Source organism: Periplaneta americana, chromosome 8, assembly GCF_040183065.1.
Source record: "Periplaneta americana isolate PAMFEO1 chromosome 8, P.americana_PAMFEO1_priV1, whole genome shotgun sequence".
Taxonomy (NCBI): Eukaryota; Metazoa; Arthropoda; class Insecta; order Blattodea; family Blattidae; genus Periplaneta; species Periplaneta americana.
The window spans coordinates 8,580,266-8,606,492 of NC_091124.1; the positions used below are offsets into that span (position 1 = coordinate 8,580,266).

Genomic DNA, 26,227 nt, shown 5'->3' on the forward strand with positions numbered 1-26,227 from the left:
ATGCATTTGCATGGAATTCTCGTCTCTACTCATAAGGTTCACTACAATCCGCGGTAGATCTTGGAGCGTATTACCTGCACATACAGGAGGGCTGTTGTACTCGTAAATTTTGAAAATAGAATAATTTTTAACCGAGACTTTCATTCAATTGAGACTAATAAAAGCTGCTTTATCTTGATGTTATAAATTACCGTATTCTAATGATGTACCTGGTACACTAGCAATACAGAGGAGATGTGAGCTGCAGACATTGAAGGACTCCAATATGTCTGCTGGATTGTTGGCGTCAATCACAGTGACTTTGCTTGCTGCATGGGTACTCGTGCATATCCACACTAAGCTGGAGAGTTGTGTCTCCAACTCCTGACATTCACGACCGACCTTTTCTCCCTCCTGCAACAAGTTCAATATTTTGCATATATAGCCCATTGTAGTAAGTAATTAATTTAAATATCGTAAAATATGCAATAGTTCACGTAGATTTCCATAACATAGTCAAACCTCTGTATAACGATGATTGATATAACAATAAATGCAGGTAAGGTAATAATTTTTCATGGTCAAAGTGTATTTCGTAACTTTTTATGTTGAATGTCTCTCATTATAGTACTAAGTAATTTTATATACACCCAGTTACAAGATGCTAATTTTTCATAGTTTGTCCTTAGTAGTAACCAAACGAAATTCCTAATTTTAAAGAAGACAGTGGTTGACTACAGATCTTCAAGTCTTTAATTCTTACAAAAAAAGCATTAATTTTCCAAATCTTGCGAGAAAAAACTATTGCTTATAATAAGGGATGCAATCAAACCTGCACCTCATAGTTCTACTGTGAACAAATACTATAAGAAAAAAAAAAGTTGATGCTAATTGCTTAAAACTGTTAAGAGATTGTCAGATAACATTTTTTGTTAATTATTTTACTTGTTTGTTAAGCATCATTATTAGAATTTAATTTCGAGTTTCAATCATTTATTACGTTCCATGTTGTTTCAGTAGACATAGTTATTACTGAACCAAGTAAAATGTATACTACTACAGGTATGAATCTGCAAAAATTGTTTTACACATTTTCAATTAATCTTACTTTCTTTGAATAATTTCAAGGAAAAATTCTTCCAACTGAGCTATCCCAGGAACTATACACGACACAGTCACAATTTTTCCTTCGTATCCACACGACTCAAATGAGCTGACAAGACGCCAGAGCTCAACTATGAGTGCACACAAATACTTGTGTGACTTAAATTGTGGCTTAGTTTCTTTGTCTGTAATATATATTTATCCTGTAATATGCCTGAAAATTTCTTGGAGCATCAAAAGCTTTCAACACTACAATAACAAAGTCTCCATTTCTAATCAATTTAAGTTTATGTATCATTCCAACAAAACTACGTATCACAAAAAATAAATAAATACATACTTAAATAATAACAGACTATTAAGTTTCGATAATTTAATAAAACCAGCCATCCAGTGAAAAGAAGTATATAAAAAACAACAAATTCTGTAAAATTTAATTATACAATTGCACCTTTCGGGATTGCATACCAATATATAAATTACTTCGTAACAACCTAATGAAATATTGAAAACAACAAATTAAAAAGATAACATTATCATATTATATGAATAAAGTGTATTCTAGCCAAATAAAAGTAGTAATGAATCCCAAGGGGCAACTAGGGAGGAAACTACATTACTTCTGGTAACATAATGAAAAGAAAGAAGTATTTTCTTTTAATTAACTTCGAATACATTGAAAAAGAATTCTAGATTTTGAGTCAGGTATAAGCTAAATGCATTTCTGAATTCTGAATTCAACACTGTGCACAATAATCTAAGTGATGTTGGAGGCATAAATGAAGCTGTATTGAGATTGTTCAGAATACAGACATTTGGAAAGCCTACAAAAACATACTGTATATTTAAATTAAGCTTCAGTATCAGTCTTCAATGGATAACTAATCACATTAAAAGAATAGTTCCAGTTATTAAATATGTTTATCTCTAATAAAACGAACATGTAACGAATGTAAAAAATGTAATACCTTGAGCTCCCTGTCCAATTTCTCCACTTCGCTGCACGTTGTTTTCTCTGGCATTTCTCCTTCGCCCTTTTCCTCGCCCTCAGGACGACTTGTAGTGTAGAAAACACTTGCTCCCACAATGCTACCACCATCACGTGTGCGACCACCTTGCAGATTTACTCCAGCTGCGCACCATATCTGTAACAGAAATGCATGCATGATACTCTTCTACTCTCCACTGAAAAACGGCAGTAGCAATTTTCTAATGACTGAAGCCCCCTCTCCCCTCCAATGTTTATAGACTAAAGGTGGGTACTTGACTTACGTCATCCACTCATATGAAGCCAGTTGTGTAGACCAATTTACCGACAGAGTCATTACCCAGTGTGCGCCATAGGAGGCTGATCTATGCTATACCTGTGATGAGATGAGATGATGATGGAGATTTGTTGGGATGCCTCAGGGGAACCGGAGTTCCCAGAGAAAACCCCTGTGTTACCTGGACGACAGGCTTGCCCAACAGAAGTTATAAATCGAGTGTGTACACCAGGGATCGAACCTGGGTCCACAGGATTATAAATCCAGCACTCTAGCTACTAGACCACTGTGGCGGCATAAGTTGAATAATTATACCAAGAATGTTTTACAAGGTGTTCCCCACTGCATAACCCTGTCCAGCCAGCAATGATACATCACTGCTGGACGGAAGGTTTGAATTAATGACACATTCAGCTGATCCTCGATTTCAATGACCGTAAATTCACAATGTAAACAGACAGAAAAGTTTAGCATTCAGAATGAGAAATGTGTTGTTGTTGTTCTCTAATGGTGACTGATGTTGTTGATTTGGATTATTCCTCTTTTATCCCAGTATAGTCCAGCGAGATTTCGTCTAGCTTGCTGTTGTCAAGCTTACTGCAGTGTAGAAGGTGGTATTCATTGAGTATCGGGTGCGGTTCATGGCATGTAATACATTTTGGTGATGAATTGTAGAAGTTTTCCAGAAGGCAGTCATGTTTTGTAAACATACAGAAGGATGCTACTGCTGTATTCCTTGGCATGTGGAGGAGATGTGTGCGTTTCTGAATGTCTTGAATATGGTTTGTCTTGAAGTTGCTGTATTTGGTGAGTGCGTGTTGTTTCCTGGAGGAATATCTTGATGTTGCCCTATGTGTTTAGTCAGATACATTTCTTTGGTGGGTAAAGGTTGGCATCTTGTACTTGCTCCCTTCTTTGCCAGATAATCTGCTGCTTAATTTTTTTGCAGGAATCCACTGTAATGTTATACTTATGTTCCTTAATGTCAGGTGTTTTATTTGAGTCCATATCTCCTGTATTATTGTGGAAATTAAGAATCGCTCAGTGAATGCCAATAAGTTACTGTATTATGCTCTGAACAAAATTTTGTCCTTTAAGGGCGGAGATACATCTTTCACCAGCATAATTGTACTATATTTCAACATTTCTTTTTTTCTCAGAATCTATAGATCCTCTGCAAAAAAAAAAAAAAAAGGGCATGCTTAATATACACTATCTGCACATATCAACGAATAATTTTAATGTTTTTGAAAACCCAATAGTTATTTTTTTTTAATTATGAAAAATATTTTAGATTTTTTTTTTCAGCCAGGCAACATTTTAATGATAAATTACTCAAATATTTGAATTTTGATATAACTTTTCTTTTGATATATTTTTAATAAACTTAACAACATATACTAAAATCTGTAACATGTTAGTTTAAAATATTTTTTATTTCGTTTTATACTAATTTCTTTTAAAAAAATTTTGATAAATATTATTAAAAAAAAATAAACTATTCATTCTATATTAAAGATTTTTACTAATGTTGTTTACATGAGAGAACTTTAGATGCATATAAAGTTTAATTTAGATATCTTAAGTACATTTTGGGTTATCACATAAACGCTGCCTGGCTGAAAAAAAGATTCTCAAAAATTTCATAATTAAAAAAAAAAATAAATATTGGCTTTCAAAAACATTAAAATTACTTATTGATGTACAGATGGTGCATGTTAAGCATGCCAATTTTTGTTTCCATAGGACCTATAGATTCAGAGAAAAAAATTTTTGAAATTATCCCAGCGAAAGGTGTACTTCCCCCATTAAACTACTTTCAAGACACAGTAAATTACACTGCTATGAAACCATTCTTCTTCGAGTGTTGCTTGGAGAAGAAACACGACTTCAACAGGAAAAAGAAGCATTTATTTTGTACACTTTTGAAAATAAAGTTTCGAGAAAAATTTTTTGCACCATCAGTGACCATGGTGTTTAGAGAATCCAGAAAAATAAAGAAATTAGGAATCTTTTGAACCAACCCAATGATGTGCCCATCATTAAAAGCAGAAAATGACGTTGGTTTGGTGATGTGAAGAAGAGTGAAGAAGATGTTTTAGTCAGAAATGTTTTAGGGAGATGTCAGCTCTAGGAAGACCTCAGTTTCAATGGTGTGATCAACTGACAACTGATCTTCAGCTTCTGAAATACAATGCAATTATCTAACAAAAGAGACCAAGGAAAGGTAATTGTTAATGAGGCCAATGAATTATCTCCGATTTACGTGACCAGACAACAACATAACAGACCAGACTAAATCTATCTGGATTATAAGTAAATATTATTTTAATTCAAAGGATTAATTCACACCATCTATGTATTATTCGAATAATTTCAAGGGAAAAATTGTTCCGGGACCAGGTATTGATCCCGGGACCTCTGGTTGAACGTACCAGCACTCTCAGTTGACAGAGCACTGGTACGTTCAACCAGAGGTCCCGGGATCGATACCCGGCCCCGGAACAATTTTTCCCTTGAAATTATTCAAATCTGCATGATTACTTGCCGTATGCAATGCTTAAACTTACTTTCATGCCAGGCTCCTTCTCAGTCAGAGGACGACAATACACAGGAACTGGCACTGGCACCTGGTTAGTGCTTGTGGTGAGTTGTCGGCTTGAGTTACTTGTCTGCTGTGCTGGAACTATGGCTCCTGCAGAGCCTGGCACCTTAGCAGGTAAACTCCAGCCATATGCCTGTAACCGCCCATCATCCTTGCGAACATGAGCCCGCACCTGACGATACTGCTCTCTTCTCTCAGTTGCACGACGTGCAGCTAACTTCTCTGACGTTCTGGTAACAAACGAAAAGAAAAAAAATGTTTATTAATAAAAGAGAAGTCGAATTCTGTAGTCCCATTTAGTTGCTCTTTAAAAATTTCGAATTTATTAAAATTACTAGGCATAAAAATTCACTTATTCAATCTAAATATGACAGTAAATTTATCTGTTAATTTCATGGTATAAAAAGTTAAGAATATGAGAGGTATCTACTAAATTTTTTACTAAAAATTGTAATGAAAATCTTTTAATACAAGATGGGGTGAACGTCAACCCTATTAAAAAAAAAAGGCATCACAAAGATGACGAACACTTTCCCAATGTATGCCTTAAAACAAACCAGATCTTTTATCCTACTGGTTATGATGAATATTCAAAAGACATATAGAATGAATCTTACTATGCACCTAAATGAGAATATAAACTTTAATTTCCTGGACTGCTTACAAAAGGCGTTGTTTATAAACCCAAGGTAATTCCCAGAACACTAAAGATGGTGCAATCATTTTATATATAATAGGGGCTGAAATAATAGGCAGGTTTCTGGCAGTGCAGAAAAACAAATGCCACAACTTTCCCTACATTTATTAACCTCTCTCTCATGCCATTCAAATGTCAGTTCCTGAGTGTGACTTCTTTTTCTTTGTATACTAAGGGAATACAGTAGATAAGGCAGAAGTTATTGAAAGAGTTGTGTAAAATTTAGAAAGTGATAGTTCTGAAGTATGCAATGACAATGGTGACGAGTTTTGAAATTATTTTTGAAGTGATCGACACCAGTCTTGTTAATCTGACTTGAACCAATTAATTATTGTTTTACAATTTACATGTGATGCTGAGTTAATAATGCTTTTCACGCAACTTACAGCAGTTCATATGTCTCATTATCTTCGTGGCTACAGTATTTTGTCTGGGCTCATATAATATTAACTTACATAACTAACAGTGACTGTGTCTTAACATTACAACTAGGCAAAATTCCTTAACAGCAAATGGCTTATGTTGTTCTAGGCAGCTAAAAAGTCGCTACCTCCATGAACTGAGTTGTATGAAAAGGGGTATAATAACTATCATTATTTTTTTGTATATGCATAAGTAAAATTATTTTCGGAGTGTAACTTTAAGTTATAACTACAACCCGGATTTTATGCAATATGAAAATAAGAAATATGTAGCTAAAAATGACAAAATATGTAGCTAAAAATGGAGAAATATGTAGATAAATATTTAATAAATAAGAGATATGTAACTTAAAATCTAAACTTTATTAGATGTATTTTTGCAAACTGATAAAAAATTACAGGCGCCCATGTGATTCAACCTCATTTAATTATTGTTTGGAGGCGCAATTAATAATTGAATATTTTTCCATATTTTCTGCGGTCATTGATTGTCTCGTCCACGGCAACCCATACATAGAAATCACCAAGTTAAGCTCTAATCATTTCCATTGTGTCAGTGTAGCAGGAGTTCAAATAATTTTTTTGGAGTGTTGATTCATCTGGAATATTGAAGTTGTTGTATTTGTGTAGGAATGCTCGAAACTTTGGCACTCCAAGTTTATACCACGGTATGTTTGCAGCAACCATTGCCATGCACAAATCTTTATTAAATTCACGAAGACGAAGAAGATTCCAGCACCACTTGTGTAAGAAGAACATGTTTTTCCTATGGAGCAAGTTTTTTATTTGTCACGTAAAGTTCAGTTTTTAAATGTGTTTGTCACACACTTTGCATAGCACAATTTTGCAGTCACTAGTGAAGACATTGTCAATTGAAATCTAATCTTTTAACTTGGATGTGACTGGTGCCATAGCAGTACACTAGCTAGCTGTATCACCTGATGTCCGAATAAGCTTCTCAAGAAAACTGAAAGAACTATTGTTTTCTTTCAGAGAAACTGATTGGGAATGTTTGTGCCAAACAGTCATATCCACAGGATAATTTTCGCTCTTTCCTTCACCGCAGTAGCAGTACAATGACTCACCCTTTGCATTGGTATTTGTTTCTACTTTCCGTTACTTCTTAAGGGATACACAAAATGTTAGCATGGCAAAGGAATGTCCATTTTTTTTTTTGACAGAATACGTTAATATTTTCAATTAGTAAATTATTTTTATGCATTAGAGATGGAGGGACAAACTTCGTAAACAATTTTAAAATGTATAACTTGTGAGTTAAGTCGAGGGAAAATTGGTGAAAAAAAATGTATATTCTTTCAAAATATGCAATATCCTTCAAAATATGTAATATATGCCAAAATATTTATTATGCACCAAAATATGTAAAAATATGTACCTTAAAACTTCGGAATAATGATCCCTTTAGTGTGATTCGCTGACAATTTAGTTTTTCTTACAATTAACTTACATATAATTGAGGGGTTGGGTGCAAGAAAGGCACTTCTCTCAAATGCAAGTTTTGAGAAAATTGATGTTTAAAATTCAAACCGTAATGATGTTACCTATGCACGCCTTTACATTTTGGGTACTCCTGACCTCTATGATCACAGTATTGAACTACAACTTGGTGATCATATGTATAACAGATCAAAGAACATAATAAAGCGTTTTACTCAAAAAGGGCACATCCTATAAAATTCCCTTCTTGCACCCAGCCCCTCAATTATAACATAGGTACTGTATGATTAATGATTTATCATCAAATGTATGTATGACGTGAAAATACTAATAATACCCCATATCTAGAGGCATGAAAATATCGCAATTGTGATAAATGCTATAAAAATAAGAAGTGTTCTTCTTGCTCCTTTTTTTTTTTTCGGTTTTCTTTACATTTCATCACAATTGCAACCATTTCAAGTCAGTTTCATTATTACAAATTGTTGTTGTTTTCTAATGCCAGGCGTTTGACAATAAAGTCATTTGACCTCTTGCACTCCAATATTTTTCAAAGATATTATCATGGTCAGCCACTGAAGCACAGATTTTGAGGTGTTCCGAATCCATTTCTTGGTTTGGGTTGCACAATGGGCAGTTAGGGGACTGATATATTCCAATTCTATGCAGGTAAAGTTCTAAATAAATATTACTGCGATAAATGCGAAATATAAGCGATTTCGAAGAATGTGCAATCTTTTTTTAAATTTCAAATTGAATACAGTTTTCAATTTTGTTTCATTTCATTTTTGTGAAGTTTGGCATACTGTGAACTGCACATACACAACATTCATTTTTGCTTCTGTCTGTTACAGAGCACCAGCTACTCTGATACTCTATTTTAATATTATCCTCCCATCTACGCCTCTGCCTCCTCAAAGATCTTTTTTCCTCTGGCCTCCCAACTAATTCAATATGCTTTCTGGATTCGCCCGTACTTGCTACATGCTCTGCCCATATCTAGATTTAATTTTCCTAATTATGTCAGGTGAAGAATACAACGCGTGCAGTTCTGTATTGTGTTTTTTTATGAATAAAAAATCCTGTTCCTAATTGGTGACTGTTGTTTCCTTTCCCATAGTACAAGTAATCTCCTGTTTGTGCTTTTGCTATTAATGTTACCCCTGCTGTTCTATAAAGAATCGTGACCTTGCAAGTACCAAATCTCATAACTTTGTTTCTTTGCTGTGTTCGTACAATAGAGTCAGTACCATTCCAAGGCTTATGTTGAGGTCTCGTAACAAGCTGTTTTTTTATGGTGAGGGTTGTTAGCCCTTTGCCCAATCTCCAAGCTGGAGAATCATCAACATTGCAACAACAGAGAACACAGTAAATTAATTGGCACAATATCTGTCCTATCACAAATTGTAATTTTTTAATTAAATTATGTCTTATTTAATAACGCTCACAACTGCTGAGGTTTTATCAGCATCGCCGGTGTGCCAGAAATTTGTCCCACAGGAGCTCTTTTACATGCTAATAAATCTACTAACATGAGCCTGTCATATTTAAGCACACTTAAATGACATCGACCTGGGCCGGGGTCGAACCCGCAACCTTGGACACAAAAGACCGACACTCTACCGACTACGTCACCCAGGCTGACATCACAATTGTAACTGTATATTTGTAGAACATATTTAAATAGTTTTTGTGCATATAAATTTGTTTCTACATGTTATATATCCGAACTCTAGTATTAACATACACATTGTATGTGACACTCATTTTATCCTTAGCACAATCTTAATCTGAACAACGAAATATTATTTAGAACTCTACTGTCATAGAGATTTAATGTGAAGTCATTTTGAAGCCTTGAAAAAGTAATACGATACCTTAAGATTATTATTTACACAGCCATCTGTATGTCCTCTAAGTCACATACAATAACTAGAATATGTAAGATACCCAATGCTCACAGTTCGCCATCCATGAAGTCAAAGCCACGCTTGCGGTCATTGAGGGAACGCTTCCTCATTGTGTCTAGTGCTGGACTCACGTGGTGTGTGGGTGCGTTGTATCGCACATTTACATAAGGCAGAGGCTTTCGCTGTGGTCGTTCAGTTGTGCTAAACAGGTTGCTGAAACTAATAACAAGAATAAGTTTAGTTCCCAAATAAATGCAATGGAGGAAATGCATATTCAAGTGCTTAATGATAAACTCTCCTGAATATACGACAAAACACTGCTTCTTGAGGGGAGGATGAAGACTGAAGTGACCAAAACTGACAGGTTGCCATTTATATTTTTTAGCTTAGAAACTATTCAACCGATAATGACCGAATTTTCTATTATGTACAGCTAGTTCCAGACGTGGATAAATCCAGAGAATCTGCTTTGAAAAAAAAATCATCACACTGGTACTAACTTCTGGTTCTGAAAAATAAAATGAATCCACGCAATTTTCAGACAGCCCTAGTACAAAATAGTCTCAGTCACGAAAATTCCCTGGATGAAAGAAATCAATGTTTCCTGCTAATTTCATTATGGCAGTTCGAGGAAATAATTGTCTGCATAATAACTTCGTTATTAAGAATAAAATTAAATGGGAAGTTTGTGCAATATCACAGAGAAAATAGGAGTTACTATGAAATAACTTAACAAAAAAATTTCACCTCCAGTCCACAAGATTTTTATCTCAGACTTCAGTACAAAAAGAAAATATTATTCAACTAATAATGTGAATTTTAAAAAATAATATGTTGATAAAGAGAGTAATCCAAAATGCAAAAAACAAAAAATAAAGTAAAAGAAAAAAGATAGTAACTGCAACGTGCAAGTACAAATTGCTTGCAGTTATATGAGATCCTTTTGCTTAAAAATGTAATTTCTTGATAACTTATTAATCTTTTTTATTGACATATTTTATTTATGATGTAATGAAAAATATATTATGAGCGGTAAAATACTTACAACTTCCATATACTTTGTTTGCTTTTTTTGTCCAAAGTGGGATCATTTCGACTGGCTCGGATCATTTCTGTCCAGCGAACAGCTTCTTGCAATTCCATGAATCGTTCCTTATACTGATTTCTTTCCATTAGAACACGTGCCATTTCCACTCTCGTGAATCTTTTCCTCTGTGCCATTGGTACATCTTCCTGCTCATAACACAAATAAAGAACTGCTATTTTATACAATATAATTGGAATCTGCATTTCTGATATTCAAGAAAGTATTATTTTTGTTCCACAAATAAACTTTTTTCCCCCGAGTACCACTAATTTAGTGTACTGAGGACTCGAATACCATCTACCACAAGAAATGTAGGGATTTACAATAAATTTAATAAAATAAGTACTTTAATTCTCAAATTTATTAGGTTTAGCAATTAAGAAATATATTCTTAATGAGAAGTATGACCTTGTATTGATGAAAGTAGGTTTTCAAGATCAGGAATAGAGTTTGAAAGTTTCAATCTCAGGTCATTTTCTATTTTATACTTGTTCTTAAAAACATGAAAGAAGAAAAGCCATGTACTTTCATTTAACCCGGGAGAAGGCGCATTTGCGTTATAACATGAGGAGGCGCATGCGGTCAAAAAAGACTGCACTCATGAAAATATGTTATTAAGTTCAACTTATTGATTTTTGTTTGAGCATTTTGTCTCGTGATATTATTTTTATTTTATACATTACAAGATTTTTAATAGTACAACCTTGGAACAATTTATTACATTTTCGCATTACATTTTTTTTGTTTCAAAAGTTAATTACAGTATTTATTTATTTATTTTCTTTAATGCTTTAATCTAAATTGCAGCAACACAATAGTTGAATTAAATCTCTAATACAAATGGGGAAAATATCATAGTGCTTCTATAAAAATAAAATAACACAACAAGAAAAATTCTGCAGAAAAGAATATTACAATATTATGTAGAAAATATGAAATATGTTTTATATTTCACAATCTCGAACAAATGGATCGATGCAGAATTCCAAAAGCACTGTTTCATTCCATCTGTATGGCAAAAGATCTCTAGGTCGTCTGAAGAAGAGATGGACTGAAAATTCCAGTTTGAGACCATAACAGGCCACTCGGCTTAATACTTGTTAGGAAGACAACAACATTTCACAATGAATCCAATCTAATATTACGGAAGTAATGTTAACAGAACTAATAAAGTTACACAAATTATATATATATATATATATATATATATATATATATGGATATTTTATGAATAATGCAGAATTGTTCTTCATATAAAACATAAAACAGAATAGTGAACTGTTATTTATATAACGTGAGGACTGTCTGACAACACAGAAAGAATGAGCACGTAATTATAAGTGCACAGCTCTAATTAAGGTTAAGATGTAGTAAAGAAGTCACACCATCACAATGTTGCTAGTTTAGTGCAACGTGTGCCTCAATGGGATTCAGGGAATGCACTTTCATGTTGTAACATAAGAGAGAGCACGCAGTCAAAAACACCGTGCTGTAAAAAAAAAACAAGCATCTGTTCGAAATAGAACACAACTCTGATTATTTCAGGTGTACTAATTGTCAACAAGGCACTAATTTAAGATATGAAAGAGTGAGGAGGTCAGAGGTTTCCTTCCATTAAAGTAGTGCGGATTAAAACAAAGTGCGGTTTTTTCTCCACTATGCACCTTCTCCCGGGTTAAGTATATTGACGTGAAAGGCAAAAAGAAATTAATAATAATAATATTATTATTATTAATGTGCTAGTTTATTTTTTTAACCAAAGTTCTGAATTAAGATCTCCCGTAAAGAAAACAGCTCCAGAACTCTATTCTCAAAGAATGCTGTGCTTCTGTATCTCAACCACTACTTCAGAAGTGGAGTACAGTATCTCTACAGTCATATAGATTGATCTCTTTGCTATGGCGATCTGCTCACTTAAGTTGGGTCTTGCAGCTAGTGCTAAATAGATGACTGTGATCACCCAATAGCAAATAGATACTAGGAAATACTATGTTTCTTCTGGAATTAATTATGTTTTGTTTAGTCTTTTCCAATTATTTCTAATTGTGCTATTTCTTAATCTTTTTCTTCTCCATTGTTTTCTTTTTTTTTTTTCATTATAACAACAATTTTTTTTTGGTATGCTTTGTCTTCTAGGCAGCCTTCACTTGGAGGAAGCTGAATAAAATAAAAAATAAATTTCCTCAAAAAAGCTTTCAACATAAGCAAACATAGACTTTTTTTTATTCTTGCTATTGAGGAATTGACAGTCGGCTTAATTGCGTACTGAAAATATCCATTATTTTTACAAACCTCAGTGTACCACAGTTCGCAAACTCATTTTACAGAAAACATTGGGAAAGGAAGAGAAAGTAAAGAATTATTATTGTAGTCATTGTTGTAATTGCCGTTGTTATTGCAGTTGCAACAACAACCATAGTGAGTGACAACAATGATAAGTAAATTAAGTATGATACAACAATGCTGTAATTTTTACAGAAGTTGCTAGGAGAACAGTAAATCATCTTTGTGAAATTTCAAACATTTTTTAAGGTGCTATTATTTTTTAATTAGTTTGCAATGATTTCCTTTTTTGCTCGTACATATGCAAAAATTGGAGACTAAATACACTATTAAATATTTCAACAACATATTTGCAGCAACACTAAAGATGTGAAAAAATTACAGGGCAGTCTGGCTATAATTGAAATTTTAAGAAGTTTTCATGAGATCAAAAATGGAAGAAGCACAGGAATAAACTACACCAACAGATTTTCTACATATTTTCTGCTTTCCTTTATCAGCTACAGGAATATAAGCTACACCAACTTAACCTTTGTGCGTTACTAAATGAATATATACCGTATTTGCTCGCGTAATTTGCGCACTTTTTAATTAACTTTGGCCACTGAAAAATTGGGGTGCGTAAAATATGCGGATTTTTCAAATAAGAGGTCCTGTTCTGAGTTATCTCAATTAGTATATGTATAGGTAAGTACAGTACAGTAATTAAGAATACAGTAATTTTGTCATCTTTTATAATTTTATAGCATAACACTGTAGATAATCCTTAATTATACAAATAATAATCATACACTAATAATTCTATAAACAATAATTATTACCGGTATACAAATAAAACAATACAATTACTAATTTTCTATACCGGTAACTTGTCCCTACCAAGGACAAGCATTGTTAAAGTAGCGGGACTTTGGAGTTTCTTTCTGAAGCAGGTACTTCAGTTGCTGGTGAATGACCTACGATGGACTGTAGGGAAGGAAAATCCCTACTACACTGAAAAAAAATATGTATGTAAAATGTGTGCGCAAAATACACGGAGCAAAAATAAAGTTCAAAATAATCCCTGAAAAATTAGGGTGCGCAAAATACGCGAGGGCGCAAATTACGCGAGCAAATACGGTATATACAGAGGGGACTGAGCATAATCTGTTTTGTATTTGAGAAGACAATGATGGCAGCCACTCCACACTGCAACAGTACTTGAAAGTTCTGCAAAAGAATCCTCATTACATACCTCATCATCAGATTTTGAAGCCTTTGCAGTCCGTTCTGCTTCTTCCCGTACTCTTTTCAATTCGTCTTCTAATTCCTGTATCCTTTGGCCTAGCCGTCCCTTCAGTGCATACAGTGACTTGATTTCCTCTCGCAGGATTTCTTGCTCACTATTGGACAGCAATTATATTTATGTAACAGCAAAACACAGAAGATCACATTCATTTTTTTTTGTCATAGTGGTATCCTAAGTTAATAAGAAACTTAATTGCTTTCATTTTCATGGAAAGTAACTCGATATCATATGGACATAATTACATGCAACCCTTCTTGGAGTTACGCACCGAAGCTGTAGGCCACTTTTCTGTTTTACTTGGATATTGCCCACGAAGGACAACTTGGTGGAGGTTAATCTACATTGCACTGATTACATTAATAACGATGATAGTGGCAGGGAGAGTGGTGGTAACAGTAATGTTAGTATAGATAGAAATTCTGAAGTAAAAAAATCAATGTCAATGCAGGTATTAATTTGAAGAAACAAATACTTACCTAGTCAGCTCATCCACTTTAACGATTAAGTCATCCTTGACGATATTCAGTGCATTCCTGAACAGAAAAAGAAGAAAACACATTTTGTATAAATATCTTCATGCTTTTGTGAAGACCATCAACACCATAAAATGTTGTTGTTGTTTTCTAATGCCAGGCGTTTGACAATAAAGTCATTTGACCTCTTGCACTCCAATATTTTTCAAAGATATTATCATGACCAGCCAATGAAGCACAGATTTTGAGGTGTTCCGAATCCATTTCTTGGTTTGAGTTGCACAATGGGCAGTTAGGGGACTGATATATTCCAATTCTACGCAGGTGTTTGGCCAAACAATCATGGCCTGTTGCCAATCTAAATGCAGCTACAGACGATTTTCGTGGTAAATCGGGAATTAACTGTGGATTTTGATGCAGAGAGTTCCATTTTTTCCCTTGGGATTGAGTTATCAAATTTTGTTTGTTGAAGTCTAAGTATGTAGATTTAATAAATCTCTTCACAGAGTAATACGTAGATTTAGTAACAGGTCTGTAAGTAGCAGTGCTGCCCTTCTTTGCTAAAGCATCCGCATTCTCGTTTCCCAGGATTCCACAATGGGATGGTATCCATTGGAATACAATTCTTTTATTGAGTGATATTAATTGAGAGAGCATTTTAGTTATTTCTGCTGTTTGAGATGAAGGTGTGTGTTTAGAGACGATTGATAGAATAGCTGCTTTGGAGTCTGACAATATAACTGCATTCCTAAATTTATTGATGTGGCATAGAAGATTCCTGAGACATTCACTTATTGCAATGATTTCACCATCAAAACTTGTTGTTCCATATCCAAGTGATCTATAAAGTGAGAAGAGACAGCACGTAACACCTGCACCGGCACCTTGTTCTCTGGAGATCAAGGATCCGTCGATGTATAAATGAAGCCAGTTTTGTTGAGGGTACCTAATATTAATTGTCTCTAAAGACAATTGTTTCAGTATTTCAGTGTTTACTTCTGATTTCAATATTTAGATTATATTCTATATTTAATAGAGTTAAAGGGTTTGGTTTAATTTGTAAGTTTTCTTTTAAATTCGGGATATTGATTTTCTGTTTTAATTCTTGAACAATGGATATGAAACTTTTTTGAGTTTTCAATCTACAGAGAGGACTGTATGAATGCCAATTGTTTCCTGGTAATCTGATAAGTTTTTCATATTGAATCAGTGCTTTTTCTTCTATTGTCATTTTGATACTGTTAATATTAGTGAGGAATCTCATAGAATCTATTGGAGTTGTTTTGATTCCACCAGTAATGAGTCTGAGAGCTTGGTTTTGAACATATTCTATGTCGTTTATGAAAGGTGAAGTAATTAAAATTTCTCCGCAGTATGTCAGCACTGGCTGTATAAACATTTTGTATGTAGTGTTCAAAGTATTCCTAGAGCATCCCCATTTCTTTCCTGCTAGTCTTTTTAGAAGGGAGAATCTTTTACGAGCTTTTTCAGAAATGTATTTCAAATGGTTGCTCCATGTTAACTTACTATCGAAAATAACTCCAAGATATTTGGATTCATACCATAAAATGTATGATGGTTTTAGGATCTGTCAATCCGCACATTTGTATCTCTGAGACGAAGTAAATCATGACTTGCCTGAGAAGTAGTTGTATGTAAGTGAATTTCCATAATAAAGTGTTAAAAATATTAACTGTACCTTCAACATTTGCATACTAAAGAGTAAAAGCAAAAGACATAAAAAAAATCCAGGAGTTACTGAATACTGAGAAATATTAATTACCTATATAAAAACTAAACATAAATGAATTCAATATAGGCCTACTATTTTTTTTTTATTCAATGCAGTGGCACTTGACTGGAGTCATTGGCCATATAATGGCGATTAAAACTAAAATGAAAGATAGAAAACAAAATAAAGTGAACAATGTGCAAAGTGAAACTCCGAAGGAGGGGATGTCAGCACTGCTGCATTCTTTCTCTGGCCTTGCAGTATCTATCCACAAAGCTGACAGATGAAAGCGCTGGATAAGTCTTAATGTGGTTTGAGTTCATGTTGTCTGAACATCCACAGAGCATGAAATGGGGGTTGGATAGTACACCCAGGCGGTAGAGGTGATTAGCCAGTCATGACCTACTATGGTGCGGAACGTCGCAACAGCATTTCTTCTGGGCCATCAGGGAGAGGGGAGTTTAGTCCTTCCAGTGTTTATCTTTAATTTGTTCCTCCAAACTGTTATTGAATGAAATGAATGAAGACCACTTGCAGACCTGTGAAGCATTAAGATCAGAAGAAACTACAGTTCAAAAGTATTGGAAAGCACAACTGCTAATGGCTTCATTGCGAAATGCAAGGCACTAGACAACAACAACAACTCTTATTGAATTCAATATAACAGAAAATATAAATAAATCGATATAACACACATGAGAACGGACAATAATAGATTATCTAAACTGATTTTAAGCTAGGAATTACAAAGGGATGTGGAGTGGAGTGTACTGGGTGTTATAGGCCAGAAGCATAATGTATGATGGGAAAGAAATGGAAAAGAATATCAGGAAAGATAACAGGAATAATGGTATGATGATCACGCATGAAGTGCCCGGAATGAGTACACCGTTAAAAAACAAAATTCTGAGAAATTTGTCACGTGATAGCTCGGTCTTTTGTAAGTTTGTAAACATAATTTTCACTCGCCCTTACTCCAGCAGAGGTTGAAAGAAAGCAAGTAGCTAGTCAGCAATTCAGATACGCACAATGGGACTGGAACTAGAATATTACAGTAAAGGTAATCCTTGAAGGTCGTGTGCAGTGGTCACAACTCATAATAACAACCATCTCTTACTCACTATATTGAATTAGTAAAATTAGAAATTGGAAGAATTTAGCAGCAGATAGAGAAGTCTGGAAGGACATTCTGAAGAGGGCTAGGGCCCATAATGGGCTGTCATGCCATGTATGATGATGATGATGATGATGATGATGATGATGATGATGAATTGGCACAATGTGCGCATATGGGGAACTGAAATTTCCTGCACAGTCATAGAGCATATGCGAGACTCATCTAAGGTGAATGTCTTCTGTGTGATTTCGAAAGAGAAGGTGTATGGGCCATTTTTATAACCCACCGTCACTAGGTTGATTTACTTGGACATGTTACAAAATTGGCTGATGCCTCAGCTGAATGAAGACAGCAATGATTACATCTCACAGGAAGATGGATCTTCCTGTCACTATCACAACAACGTGCAAGAGTATCTTAATCAAAATTTGCCACAGAGATGGATCGAACGCACAGGACGAGAAGATGACACGTTAATGAAGTGGCCACCACGATCACCGGATTTAACTCCGTGTGACTTTTTGTTGTGGGGGTTTGTGAAGGATACTGTCTATGTGCCTCGGCTCACCGCTGATCTCAAGTAACTTCACCACCGGATTACAGCTGCCGTTGCTCTGGTCAACCGTGACATGTTGGAGCGTGTATGGGGCAAGATGGATTACCGCATGGATGTATGTCGTATTAGCAAAGGTGGACATATTGAGCATCTGTGAGGTATGTAACAAAACTTGGAGAGTTTCTCTTTATTCTAGTGTAAAGTAATTTGTTATTTGTTGTGTAGTTTAGTAATTATGAATTTTTAAAATGTTTCACAGACTTATGAAAGCCCTGTATTACACAATATGAATGAAAAATAACAGTATCTGCATGATTACGTGGAAAACATAACTCACTTTGTGGCAAGCAACTCGTTGTTCTCCATGATGAGATTCTCCACCTCTTTCCCCATGCCTGCAAACATAAGGGATAGTGTTATATTATCATCATACATCATATAAAATTCAATAGTTCTGTTAGAGAATAAAGTAACCCACACAAATAATTTTTAGTATTTTTAGTTTTCCATACCTATAAGACAAATATATAATATTAATAGTTTGATTTTAATATTGTCTAAGCTCTGTGAACATTTATTATTTCATTAATTAATATATATTCCTTATATACCTATAAGACAAATATATAATATTAATAGTTTGATTTTAATATTGTCTAAGCTCTGTGAACATTTATTATTTCATTAATTAATATATAACAGCATTCTAAAATCAGTCAACATCTCACAACAGTAATCTGGTTCCTGAGTTAGTCCTCTCTTACTAAATCACCCAATCCTTTAAAATTTGAGTTCCACGTATCTTTTTCACCTTGCTTATTTAATGTCGAGAGTGTAAGTAAATATAAAATTTGATAACATGATATAAATCACAGTATCAACTTCCGTTTGTCTGCACTGAATATAAAATATTTGGTTTCACGTGTTTTCCTACTCCTCCTTTTAAGTCCAATTAAATGTCTCGCACTTTCTTTTTAATTAATAAATTTCAATAAGTACCTATATTTGGCAACAACAACTACTATACAAGCCATAATGTTCTATGGTTACCTTATAGACACTATGATGAATAATAGAATGACTACAATCGATAATCAACTTTGAGACGAATGACATTTAAATTGTATCATAACTGCATCAGTTGGATTTCATATATACAATAAACTGTCTAGATTTCATCATCCCGATCACGGTGAACCTAATATGACTATAGTTTTAAAGAAAAGTATGTGGAAAAATTGTTTGCATAATTTACAATCTTAAACTCCAAGAAAAAGAATAAGAGAAAAACAGTCATTATTCAAATAAATATTTTTCATTTCAACGGCAGAAAATTTGTTGTGAAACTACTATTTACAGCAGTTGCTTGTATCAGAGAGGAAAATAAAACCATAAATACGTATCTTTGTGACAGGGTAGTTATTGCTTTCAGCATAATGGAGGAGGCTGCCCTGATGAATACATTGATTCATCATGATAACAGTTTTACCCTATAAATTAACTCGACTAGCTACTGTAAATGCATAAGCCACACTCAAATTTTATCCATTTCCTGAGAGCTAAACTATAAATTTGTTTCAAAATGCCATATTCCTGCAAAGGTGCGCGAGTTTCAGATCTAAAACAGCAAAATATATAAGCATTTTTCCATTTTTTGAAAGGCAGAAATTTCTTCAGTGATTTAAAAAAAATTATGTTCAAATAAGCCTACCATAGTTTCAATTATTAATACATTCTAACACAGAAACTGATAAAAGAGATAATATTAACGATTTCAATTCATATCTGCAAAAATGAAAACAAGGAAAAATTACAAAGTAATTCACATTAAATTTTTTCGTATTAAATCCATTAATTTGAACATAAAATTATGCTTACTCACAGATAAAACGAATTCTCCGATGCGTTTGTAAGAAAACTACATTCTTGTACAGGAAAGTATTTTTCTAGTTAGTGAGGTTTAAAAAGGGCACGTCAGCTACTATGGCTATTTGCGCCCTTAATATTTTTCTAACAGCCCTGGGATGAAACTGAAGGTTAGAAGAAATTCATCTAAAGAAAAATGACACTGTAATTTCAATGAAAACTCAAAACCCGATTTCTTATTATTTTATATTAAAATGTAATTCAAGTGATATACTTTGTCATTGTCAACATATTTTTCCTCCTATTATTTTGTCCTCCTGGTTACAGTGTTGACTGCAAATATTTCTCCACATTATTACAAGTATCTAAATGGTAGTTTCATACAAAACTTTCTTTGGGCGCTTTCTCAAGATTTACAGTTACATTGAAAAATGGGGGAGTGGGAAGTTGAAACGCAACATTACATAAAATATCAATTTAACTAACGCAATGCTTCATTTAAACATTTTCTCACTCTTCCATATATTTTCGTGTTGAGAGCAGTATTTCTCCTACCTCTTGAGGAACTTCCCATGTAACGAAGTGGTTTATGTGCCTCGTACCCCCAATGTGCACCTCAGACTGTCCTATGTAATAAATGTGGTCCTTCCAACAAACATTTATGGTTTGCTAATGATGTGTTGATATGTTGTGCATGTATTTTTGTATGTATATTTCGTATTGTTCTAGTATGCTTAGTTTCTGGCTTTATGGTTCAGTATGTAGGATTTCCATGTCTGTTTCTATGTTGCTGTAGTTATGGTTGGTGTTGGTAATGTGTTATGCGTATTAGTGATATCAGGCCGAAAGTAGTCATTAACTAAGGTAAATTACCTTTTCTTCTGGTCAATGTATTTATAACATAATAATGCAATCAATTATTCGTTATAAATAATGAGAAAATAAGGCTACTGATTACTTTAACATAAAAAAAATATCTCAATGTCAAAGTTCCGAATTCATTCACACAAAGTGACAGTTTACGATAACGAAAATTATCAAAGTTCACTAAAACGGACATATGAAGATCTAATACATTTCATTACATACCTTGAAATTGACATTCCCAAAAATTACTACTGTAGCATGAGAAAATGCACTGACTGACTTGTGAAAAAATCGGCTTAAAATACACGCCCCTTATTCCAGCATAAGGTAAGAACATAATATTCACAAAGCTGCAGCTATAGCAACATACTCAGTAGCAAAGTGTAGCTTCTGTACTGAAACCTTACGCTTCGAAAAATCTTCCATGCATGTATGCAGTTTCTGTTTGTTCGTAAACCTGTATTTGTTATAAAAAAATATATACAACAATTTATAGGCACAGTAAAATACCTTCAGGTCTATATAATTATTCAAGACATTACTTAATTTTAATGCAAAAGTTTCATACAGTGATAATGCTGATAATAATATAAATTAAAGAAACGTATAGCCTATCAACTCTTTGTCTGCAAGATGTATAAAAAACAATTCAGTACTGCATACTGTTCCTCCAAATTTTCAACTCCAATGATATCTGGCTATGCAGAACTGCTAGCAAAGCTGTTTCCCATCCCATGCACAATACAGAAGCTCAAATGCTTAAATGCCAGCTTGTTACACAGTTCAACTATTTATGACATGCAAACTTTTACCTATATAAAATGAAGTCAATGTTACGATGAAAGAGTAATGGAACGGAGAAAAATTCTCTCCGGCGCCGGGATTTGAACCCGGGTTTTCAGCTCTACATGCTGATGCTTTATCCACTAAGCCACACTGGATACAACTCCGACGCCGGTTAGAATCGTCTCAGATTTAGCTCCAACTCTTGGGTTCCCTGTAGTGGCCGCCCTCTGCACTACGTCATAGATGTCTATGAACGCAGGACCGAAGTCCACACATGTGCGTTCATAGACATCTATGACGGCCACTAGAGGGAACCCAAGAGTTGGAGCTTAATCTGAGACGATTCTAACCGGCGTCGGAGTTGTATCCGGTGTGGCTTAGTGGATAAAACATCAGCACGTAGAGCTGAAAACCCGGGTTCAAATCCCGGCGCCGGAGAGAATTTTTCTCCGTTCCATTACTCTTTCATCGTATGATGACGCAGAGTATCTGCATGGAAATATCATATGTACTTCGGTACATTAAAATAATATATATGAAGTCAATGTTGCCAAAAACTGGCTTAACTTTCATTACAATTGTGTTCTCTGTGAACATGTTATTTCTTATAACAATGCTGTATCAACTGCGAGGTCATCTAGGATCAGTGGAATTTGTGATAGATTCTATTCGGTGAGATGAGTCCAAGGAGTTGCTGCGGGATTATATGACATTCGCCTTACAGTTGGGATTTTTCCTTGGAATAACTCCAACCAGATAATCAGCCCACAGAATTCGAACCCATGCCAAAGTGCAGCCTCAGAGCAAAAGTCCAGCCCACTACTCAGTAGTAAATGAATATGTTACAAAGGTGTGCAAGTGATTAATTCTATCAATGTTCTTCCCTATCTTGTAATGTGCATTTCTTGAAACGAGTATCTAAGAGTTCAAAATGTACCTTAGTATAAAATGATCAGAAAAATTGTTTCAAATACGTATTTCTTATTTTATTTCATGACAAATCTCATCTCTAGCACATATTACGTAATTTGCTTTCATATTTCCCACCTCAGAATAATTCATATCTGTCATTATTAAAAAAGTCAGTTTTGCTACAATTGAGGTATTCTCTGAAAAAACTTAACGTCCGTTACGTCATTTTTCTGTTCTCAGCATATACTGAATCTTTAGTAACATATTTCCTTCCTTACAAAATTTTCTTTCCCTCCAACAAAACAGCGCCCTCCAGAAACATTTTAATGTTGTTCCGCATAATGCTATTATACAAGATCCAAAATGTCTGATGCTCTATATCTCAAATTTAAGATCTTGCAGTTAAGTTTTTGTTCCAAAAAAAGCCTCAGTTTCAAAGGATAGATCTGTGGAGTCCTGTGAAAGTGGTTTATTTTTAAGGAGAATTCGTTTTAAAATTATATTATATGCAAGTTTCATAATCATGACTTAAAGAAATTAAACACAATAAAAGTGGTATATGCAGCATAATCAGCATCAATTTTCAGTCTTTTTACAGTTTATACAGCTGTAAGGCTGTATCTATTTGTTGAAAAGATGGAAGAGCAAAATGTGCCACCAAGTAAAACGACAGAAATTGTGAATATTACTTAAAAATACGTTATGGTTAAGATTTTGCTAATAAAATTACAAGTATTGTTGAAATTCGTTTAAAAACATAAATTATGTTTCTTACGCATTATTTCTAAATTCAAAAGTGCATTTTTTTTAGGTTATGGAAGAAGTATAAAGAAATGGTGCAAAAAATTGTCAAAATGAGAACGATTCTCTTTACAGCCTTTCATGAATTTCACAGATCTCTTTGCATAAGATATTGCTCTCCAGAATACAATACTTTTTTTTTTTAATTCGGCAGTAAGATTTTTGACTCAAAACTTCTGGGTGTTCTTCATATAATATTTGTATAAAATGGCCAAAAAAACTGTCCTAAATAAATATTTACTATATTATGAATCTCATCTGTAGCACATACTACACAATTTACCCTTCTTACTTAAATTTTCCCACCTTAGAATAATTCATATCCGATACTGTTAAAAATTGTACTTTTGTTGCAATTTCAAAGAATAAATCCATATCTTACATAAAATACCACTCTCCAGATTAGAGGACTTTTTATAATTCTGCAGTAAGGTTTTGATTAGAAACTTCTGGACGTTCCTAATATACTTTTTGTTCCTTTGTATGATTGCTATTTTCTATATTTTCTGCTGATCAAGGCATATGCAAAAGCCAAGACAGATAGATGTAAAGTTACATGGAAACCACGATTGTGGGTCAACCAGGTAATTTCACTATTTAAACTTCTAATGATTGAAAGAATCCGAAATATGGGATTAGTGTGAAAACTTCGAGAGGTTGAGAGTAACATCTCGAATACATCTTTCTCTTACAAACAAAACATTTATTAAATTTAGTCCCTTCTTACCCATACTATGCACAAATGTCATATGTTAATAATCTTGTCACATTATATCACTGTATATTCATGTACAATTATTACCCTATTCCACGAAACCAAACAGCTTTGAGAAGTACTGAAGATAAAGTTAATAATGAAAATAACAAAGATCAAAAGAGCAACTAAATGCCAAATAAGAAGTGATAAAAAGAACGAAGGTAACAGCCATATTTAAAAGTAATGCCTTAATAATACTGATTAACTGATTACTTTGATATAAACAACATTTATCTTCTGTACTTCTGATTATTAACTAAACACTTTCTAAACCATAAGTCATATTAAGTTGTTTCTTACCAAAGAAGTTGTCATTAACTGTAGATGGGAAAGCCGGTTCGCCCAGTGAAGATGCAAAAAGAGCAAAAAAGAAACGGATATGTTAGGTTATTGTAGCATGTTAAAAGCAAATGCAGCACACATTCACAAATTGCATATCAAACAGGCTGCAGGTTCAATATCAATGTCTTAATCCAAAGTGCCAATTACAATTAAGGATAAGGAAGGAAGGACTATTAACACAGAGCAAAGCAACACAATGTGGTCAAGAACATTCAACCCTTCAACGAAACTGAATGAACCGAACATTCCCTATGATCTATGTACACATATTCAATGGAATAAATGGGTGGAAACACTTTTATGTTTGTATAAATATAACACTGTAATTTAAATAATAAATATATTTCAATGCAAAAATGGTTTTTCATTATGAAAATATTAATTATAAAATACAATTAGCCTTCACTAAATAGCCCTTTTAAAGATTAAAATAATGGTTGATTGATTACCAAAACCTTCAGAAGCGGTTATTTCGACTTAAGGCTGGTTCACAATAAACCGGGAACTGACACGATAACGAGAACAGAAATAATGTTAAAATAAATGTATTTAAATGTGAGCATTCACAATACTTAATTGTAAATGTTCGCATTTAAATACATTTATTTTAACAATATTTCCTTTCTCGTCGTTTCCGTTTCAGGTTTATTGTGAACCAGTCTTTACCTGGACTCTGATAGTCTAGTTATGTTATATTTCATTTAAAAGTGTGTGCTAATGACATAAAAATATACAGCAGAATTGAATTTTGATATTTGCGAGAAAGAACCAGTAAATTTTGCCTGAAGCCCTCTCATAAAGTAACACTATTATTCTAAAGAGCAAGTCAAAGTAAGTTACCGGCATTCTTACCGAGTCACGAGGTTGCTTTTGATGGGCAGCACATTGTATTTTCCTGGTTAATTGTTTTCTCCAAATCTGGCGCAGTATACAATATAGAGTTTCCTTTGTTAATTATTTGCACTAAGCCAGTGACACTTTGCATTGTCAATCCCTATTAGTGATTTGTCTGTGTTTATGTATTTTTAACCTTTTTTTTTTTTACTTGGTTATTTAACGATGCTGTATCAACTACGAGGTTATTTAGCATCGATGGGATTGGTGATAGCAAGATGGTATTCGGCGAGATGAGTTGAGGCCGAGGATCAGTCTAAGTGGAAATCGAATCCTCGTCCAAGCACAACTCTGGATCAGCAGGCAAGCACCTTAGCCAACTGAACTACGCTGGTGGCTTATTTTTAACCATAGTTAGGTATATAATACAATAACGAATTTTCCTCGTTGTAACATATATACTGAAGGAGAAGTTATACAAGTTGTGTTTACACAAATTTCAGCAGAGTTTTCCAGAGGCTACAAAACAACTGAAATGTGTTGAAATGTGGCAAAAAATAAGTTCCATTCTCAACAAGAAAAAATGTTATCTGAAGCATAAACACAATTCATATGACTTCTTCTTTTTCAGAAGGAAATGCATTATTGTTCTGTACATCTAACAATGGTTAAAATACGTCTTTCACAATACAGTTCAGACAACTCACTGACAACAACTGACAATGCAAAGTGTCTGCGGATTTGTGTCAAACAATTACCAAGGAAAACTCAAGCATTGTGTCCTGCACCAGACTTAGAGGAAACCACTCAATGCATTGTCTGTCAAAAAGCAACCTCTCACTTGGTAAGAACAGTGGTACCGGTAAATTAAGTTTGACTCACGCTGTACATACTGCAAGACTAAGATACAGGATGCCTTAGTTTTACTTAAAGGAAGACATATGTGGGAATTTTAGTGTCCTCAAAATTCAATGACCATTGGCTAGTTTGAATTCGCGAACCATAGCTCTAATGGCAAACATGGTAACCACTCGACCACCAAAAATGACTAAGATTTATAACAGCTACTGACAAAGAAGGAAATTA

At 34.0% G+C, this 26,227-nt stretch overlaps 1 protein-coding gene across 15 annotated transcripts in view; it reads right to left on the reverse strand.

Moving 5' to 3' along the window:
• syd (JNK-interacting protein syd) overlaps positions 1–26,227 on the reverse strand; it is a 154,912-nt gene that overhangs the window by 68,626 nt on the left and 60,059 nt on the right. For 10 of the 15 annotated variants that reach the window (XM_069832348.1, XM_069832345.1, XM_069832339.1 and 7 more), the window contains 9 exons: positions 24,266–24,283; positions 18,314–18,371; positions 14,575–14,631; positions 14,045–14,192; positions 10,486–10,673; positions 9,492–9,659; positions 4,919–5,183; positions 2,052–2,228; positions 192–393 (listed from right to left, as the gene is read on the reverse strand). In XM_069832348.1, the coding sequence (XP_069688449.1) occupies positions 192–393; positions 2,052–2,228; positions 4,919–5,183; positions 9,492–9,659; positions 10,486–10,673; positions 14,045–14,192; positions 14,575–14,631; positions 18,314–18,371; positions 24,266–24,283 (1,281 nt within the window). The remainder of the gene's footprint in view (positions 1–191; positions 394–2,051; positions 2,229–4,918; positions 5,184–9,491; positions 9,660–10,485; positions 10,674–14,044; positions 14,193–14,574; positions 14,632–18,313; positions 18,372–24,265; positions 24,284–26,227) is intronic. The other 5 variants (XM_069832352.1, XM_069832346.1, XM_069832350.1 and 2 more) reach the window with 2 other exon arrangements.